Source organism: Rousettus aegyptiacus, unplaced genomic scaffold (assembly GCF_014176215.1).
Source record: "Rousettus aegyptiacus isolate mRouAeg1 unplaced genomic scaffold, mRouAeg1.p scaffold_m13_p_12, whole genome shotgun sequence".
In the NCBI taxonomy this organism is placed as follows: Eukaryota; Metazoa; Chordata; class Mammalia; order Chiroptera; family Pteropodidae; genus Rousettus; species Rousettus aegyptiacus.
In genome coordinates this window covers 21,330,734-21,337,311 of record NW_023416287.1, presented here as the reverse complement: position 1 = coordinate 21,337,311, position 6,578 = coordinate 21,330,734, and the positions used below count along the sequence as shown (strand labels likewise).

The following is a 6,578-nucleotide window of genomic DNA, read 5'->3' as shown; positions in this document are numbered from 1 at the left end:
CAGTGTCTGGCACAGCACCAGATTTAGTTTTACTATTGTTGGTATTATCACCTCCAGGGCTGTTATCGCCGAGGCTCCAATGGCCCCGCCAAGTACTGTGGGTTTTGCCAACTCATCCTCGCTCTGCAGGTCTGGCCACACCCACTCCTGACCCCGCCGGCCTGAGTCACCCCCGACTGTGCGTCACCCGCGCCCTCCTACCCCACAACCTGCAGACTCACCCTGAGTCAGCCGGCCCGGGCGATTCCACTCCCGGGACCCCACGCGTCGGAGAAGAGGCGGCGAGGCGCCCCCCGGCGGAGATTCGGAGCCCCGCGTCTGTACCGCGGCGCCCAGCGAGCCGAGCCGACGTCGCATTGGGGGGCGCCGGACTGGGGCCGAACCACCGCGGGGCCGGGGGAGAAAGGCGATCGAAACCTGGGCCCCCCGTCCGCCCATGCAGAATGGTACGTCCCGGCTGGGTTAAGGCCGCGGGGAGGCGGCGCCACCAGCCGCGGCGGCACAATGGGGCTTCGCGCGGGAGGAGCACTGGGTGGGATGGGTGCGGGCCGGATGGGCGCGGGCCGAGGGGCGCCGGAGGGACCCCAACCAAGCAGCGGCGCTCAGGGCGGCAGCATCCACTCGGGCTGCATCGCCACGGTGCACAATGTGCCGCTGAGAGTGCTCATCCGGCCGCTGCCGTCTGTGCTGGACCCGGCGAAGGTGCAGAGTCTAGTGGACACGATCCGGGTGAGGCCCCGGGGAGGCCAGGGGGAGGGAGGGCTCTGGAGGAGGGAGGTCGCACTGGACGCGAGAGGGAACTGGTTCCAAACTCTACCGGAGCTCAGCAGTTACTGTGTGACCTTGAACAAGTAACTGAGCCTCTCTGCGCCTCTATTTCCTCACTCGAGCAAGGGGGATTGGACAAGATGATTAAAATAACGATCGCTAACTCTTATAAAGATGACACTTGCAGTGTCTTCAGTACTTCATGTCAAGCCTATTAGGCAGATATTATTATTGTTCCTCTTTCACAGACGAGGAAAACTGAGGAGGATTTAAGCAGCTTTTCAAGGTCAGGCACTTAGAAAGTGGCACAGCTCAGTGCCCAGGAGCATGGCCACCACACTATCTGGAGATAAGCTGTGCTGTCACTTCTGGTTGTAACAGTCAGTGGCAGGGGGACTGGGCATGTCTGTTTACCAGGAAGGCCTTGTTTGAATTGTAACAGGGAGAGAACAGGGGTCAGCCCCACCACTGAAGGACGATGTTCAAGAATACAGGAGTGATCCTGGCAGGAACTTAGGGGAAGGGAGGAAACGTATGTACCAGGTTAGGTCCCATTCCCCCAGACCCTTAGAAGGTGACCATCCAAGACCCAAGGCCCCACCAAACACCTCTACAGCTCCCTCAAATGTCTTTCAGTCCTAGAGTTTACACTGCAGTTCCTGCTACCTGAAACCATTTCTCCAGGTAACCACAGGGCCTTCTCCCTCATTTGGTTCAGGTCTCTGCCTCCCTGTCTGCCTTGGTTGATGTAACCCCTGGCCTCTCTAGCCTGCCCCCTTAACATTTGGTATTTCCCCATGAAGCACTTATATCCACCTAAAATTATACCTTTATTTGTTCATGTTTCATTGTCTGTCTGCCCCACCTCATGTGAACTCTATAAGAACAGAGACTTCGTCATGCCTTGGCTTTTTTCCTCAACACAGAGCCTGGCATGGAGGATCTAGCCATGCATGTTCTCTCTCACCCTGGGCCTTTAAACAGACTTTTTCCCCTTCCAGGAAAACTCTTCCATCTTCTTTATTATTTCTAATGCCTCATTCTTCCTGTCTCAGTGTTAATATCTTCCCTGATGGTCCCTACTTGGTTAGGGGCCTCCTGTGGGCCCCTAACCACTTGCATGCCCACCACCATAGTTCTGATCTCACTGGGTTTTAATGGGCTGTTTAGATACCTGTCTTCCACCCTACCTAGAACCATATGCTCTGTAAAGGCAAGAACCGAGACCTGTCTTTGCTTACGATAGGTATTAGTTTTCTATGACTACTGTAACAAATTACCAGAAACTTAGTGGCCTAAAACAATGCAAACTTGTTATTTTATAATTCTATAGCCAGAAGTCCAAAATGGATCTGGCTGGGCTAAAATCAAGGTGTCAGCAGGGCTACATTCCTTTCTGAGAATCCATTTCCTTGCCTTTCCCAGCTTTTAGTGGGCACCACATTCCTTTGTTCAGGGCATCTTCCCTTTATCTTCAAAGCCAGCAACATCAGACCTCCTCTTCTGCCAGAATAATCTTCCATCTCAAGATCCTTAACTTAAGTGCATCTGCCAAGTCCCTCATGCCATGTAAGGTAACATATTCACAGCCTCCAGGGATTAGGATGCAGCCATCTTTGGGAGCTGTTATTCTGCACACCTTCCATCATGCCACCAGCACCGAACATGGCTGCCCCTCCCCTCGTTAGTGCTCCACTGCCAAGCAGGCCACGATCCATGCCACCCATACATTAGCTTCTTGACTCTCCATCCCATTTTACAGATGAGGAATAATGCTTAGAGAGGTGAGGCCACTTGCTCAGGGTCCCCCTGCTGCTCCATGGATGAGCTGAGATTCAAATGCAGGTTTGCCCTCGGTTCTGGAGCCCTGGCTTATAAATGCTCATGACTTACTGCTTAATAATCATATCTGGAATAAATGGATAAATGAATACATCAGAGCAACATAATAAGAAAGAAACTGTGGACCAATGGCAGCTCACACTTAATAGGGTCTTCCCAGCATCCTCTACCCTCCATCTAGCCCTGCCCCAGGCTTTCCCAGACCACCCATTCTCTCCTCGGCTGCAGGCCCCTAACAAGAAGTCAACGTAAATTCTCTTCTCCTTCACATTCACCCCTTCTGCCACTCCCCTCTAATCTGCCCCCTAGACTTATCCCAAACCTGTCCACCTCTCCCTGTCCCCTTCACCCCCTCACCCATGCCACTGTCTTCTACTGAATACTTGCTGAGGCCTCACTTCCGTCATCCCTGTTTTGTCCACCCCACCAAGGCTGCTCTCCCATGACAGCTTAATAGAATATTCGTTAGGTCACGTCACCCACCCCCATGTTTAAAATGCTCCAGGGCCTGCCTACTGCTCTTAGAAACCTGCACAGCATGGCTCCTGCTGGCCTTTCTAACCTCTTCTACTCCTCCACACCCCCTTGAGTCCACTCTGATCACACTGGCCTTCTGGCCATGCCTCCAATACAGTGAACTTGTTCTAGCCCCAGATCTTTTGGACTTGCTGTTCCCTCTGCCTGGAATGCTTTTCTTTCAGGTAATTCACAGCATCTAAATTGGAGCACTTTCCATGTGCCGAGCATTGTTCAAAGTGCTTTACAGATACTAACTCATTTAACCCTATAGTTCTATGAAGCGGGTTTGTTTACTTCATCCTCATTTGATAGATGGGGCGACTGAGGCACAAAGAGGTTAATTGTTCAAGGTCATGTAGCAATTAAATAGCTGAGATTTGAACGTGGGTGTCAGGCTCTTACTCTAAACTATTCCAGCCCTGTGTTCCAAAGTGGACTTCTCTGTGTTCAGTTCTCTGCTCCACTGTCACCTCTTAGAGGCCTTATGGAGCCCCCATCCCTGTCATGTCAACCTGTGTTGTTGTCTTCGAGCACTTATCACTCTGACACTCACTTCTTCCTTCCAGCTGCTCCATTATACTGAAGCCCATGAAGGCAGGGGCTATGTCTTGTTCCAGCTGTATCTTATCCCCAGAGTCTAGAACAGTGCCAGGTATATATGGTGTGTGTGTTAAGCATATGCAGATATATACAGATATACATGCATCTGGTGTGTTATAAATTCTTAACAACCTGGTGTCTAGAGGGGAAAAGGCCCTGATTTGTAGCATCTGCCCATTTTCCTGGTATAAATTCTCTCGCCATGACTGATTGCTAAGCTACCAAGGTGATGTCAGCCAGATCACAAAAATCCTAAATATTTAACAGTGTCTCTCACAAGCCAGCACAAGCCAACGTGAATACCCTATAGGAGCTCAACACAGGCTAACAAAGACTGCAAACTGTCAAGCATTAATCCATGCTCATTCTCCTGTGCCTCCTTCTCTCCAGGAGGACCCAGACAGCGTGCCCCCCATCGATGTCCTCTGGATCAAAGGGGCCCAGGGTGGTAACTACTTCTACTCCTTCGGGGGCTGCCACCGCTATGCAGCCTACCAGCAGCTGCAGCGAGAGACCATCCCTGCCAAGCTTGTCCAGTCCACCCTCTCGGACCTAAGGGTATACCTGGGTGCTTCCACACCGGACTTGCAATAGCACCCTCCTTAGCACCTGCCACTATTCCCAAGAGCCCAGAAGATACCTAGCCTCCAGTGGGCTGGACCATCCAGAAGGTGTATTAGTGGTGCATTCTCTTTGCTCCTGGAGGGAGGTCTGACTCTAAGCACCCTCTTTGCTAGCTGCAAGACCTCGGACATAACTACTGAACAGTGTGGGAGGCCCAATTCCCACCGCTGTGAAAATGGTTTGTGTCTTTGCTCTCAAGAGATTATTGAGAGGATAAAATGAGAAATGAGATGGGTTTGGAGAGCTACATGCTGCTGGTTCCAGATTCTCAGGGACAAGGATATTTCTGTACTTTTTGTCTTTGTATATGTTACTATATGGAATACACTTAGCTCTATACTTCCCAGTGGCTTAAACAAAGAGAAATTTGTTTTTCCACATAGCATCAATGTTGGAGACAGGTGGCTAATGATACTGGTTTAGCGGCTCAGTTAGGGCTCACATCACATCATTGCTTGTCACTTCATGGTTACAGGATGGCTGCTGTACCACCATGAGTCATGTGTGTCTTCAAGGAAGAAGGGAGTGGGGGAGGAGGAAGGGTCAAACCAGCTGGACCAGTGAAATTCTATCATAAAGTCAAACCTTTTTCAGAGGCATGTTGCCTGCTCTCTCTCTCTGAATATTTCCACTTAGGTCTCCTTGACCCACCAGCTTCCCTTGCCAACCCTAGCTGCAAAGAAAGCTAAGACAGCAGGGAACGGAATTGTCACAAGCGAGTTGACTGGTTATATCTCATTTCCTGGGACTGGCACACTGCTGCTTGAGATAAAATTGGAATTCCATTACCAAAAGAAAAATGAGGAATTGGGTAATAGTTTGCCTTTGCTGTGTAACAAACCACTCCCAAACTTAGCAGATAAAAACAAATAATTTATTTGCCTACAATTCTGTGGGTTGGCAGTTCGGGCTGGGCTCATCTGGACAGTTCTGCTAATGTTGCCTAGGGTCCCTCTTGGGACTGCACGCAGTCAGCTGTCACTTCAGATGGGACTGGATGGTCTAGAATAGTCTAACTCACTTGTCTGGCAGTCAGTAGGCTGTTGCCTGCATGACTTGGTTCTCCTCCATGTGCCCTCTCCAGTAGGTTAGCTTAGGCTTAATAACATGATGGCCTCAGATTCCAAGAGAATGAGAGTAGAAGCTGCAAAGCTTCTTGAGTTCTAGATCTGGAATTGTTACATCACTTCTGCTAAGTTCTTTGTTCAGAGCACATCATAAGGCTGGCCCACATTCAAGGGGAAACAGACTATTTCTCTTAGAAAAACTGAAAATAATCTGTGGCATTTTTCATCTATCACGAATGATTTGTATAAGGAAATAACAGTCTGTCCCCCCACCCACCCCATCTCATTCATGCCCAGGCAGAAGTCAGTAAGACACTGTCCTGGCCATCAAATCTAGGGGCAGAGTTCATGGGGCAGGGAGTGGATCTCTCCCAGATTTGAGCCCACTCTAGTAGGGGCATCTCTCTGTCTGCACTGGTGGGGTAGGATAGGCCAGGTGGGACATTCCAAAGGGGCCTCCAAAAACCAAGAATCCTGGGGGAAAGGGGAGAGGTAGAGGAAGAGTACAAAGTGAGGGGCGCCCTGCTCTCCCTGCCCTGCTAAGGGATCTTGATCGAGCATTTTAAGCCTCAGTTTCCCCAACTTAGTAATGAAGATAACAGGAGAAAATGACTGAGGTGACCAGTAGAATTTAAAAGGAATGTAGTCCTAAATGCAGTGTGATATCCTTGATTGGATCTTGGAACAACAACAAAAAATAAGGGACATTAGTAGAAAAACTAGAAATCTAAATAGAGTCTGGTTTTCAGTTAATAACATGCCAATGTCAGTCTATTAGTTTTGACAAATGTACCATGTAATGTGTAAGACGTTGACGTAGGCTGGGTGCCAAGTATGTGAGAACTCTCTACTATCTTGGCAACTTTTCTTTACATCGAAAATCATTCCCAAATAAAAATTTATTTAGAAAAAAAGAGGGGTGTAATTGCTTTTGACCAATGGTTCAAGTTCTCAAAATGGTTTGCTAAAACACAGGTGGCTACGCTCCAGCCCCAGAGTTACTGATTCAGTAGGTCTGGTGTAGGGCCTGAGAATTTGCTTCCTAACAGGTTCCAAGGTGATGCAGCTACTGCTTCTGTCAGGGACCACAAGCTGAGAAGCACTGATCTAGACTGTCATTTGTTTTCAAACATGGTGATACCCTCTCCACCCCCATTG

General features: G+C 49.4%; 1 protein-coding gene across 1 annotated transcript; it reads left to right on the top strand.

Annotated features, from left to right (window-relative positions):
• Positions 1–489: 489 nt before the first annotated feature.
• On the top strand, positions 490–6,334 carry SRXN1 (sulfiredoxin 1). The gene is made up of 2 exons (XM_016148891.2): positions 490–729; positions 4,120–6,334. Exons 1-2 carry the CDS (start codon positions 505–507, stop codon positions 4,321–4,323), a joined length of 429 nt encoding a protein of 142 aa, XP_016004377.1. The 5' UTR covers positions 490–504; the 3' UTR covers positions 4,324–6,334.
• The last annotated feature ends 244 nt before the right edge of the window (positions 6,335–6,578 follow it).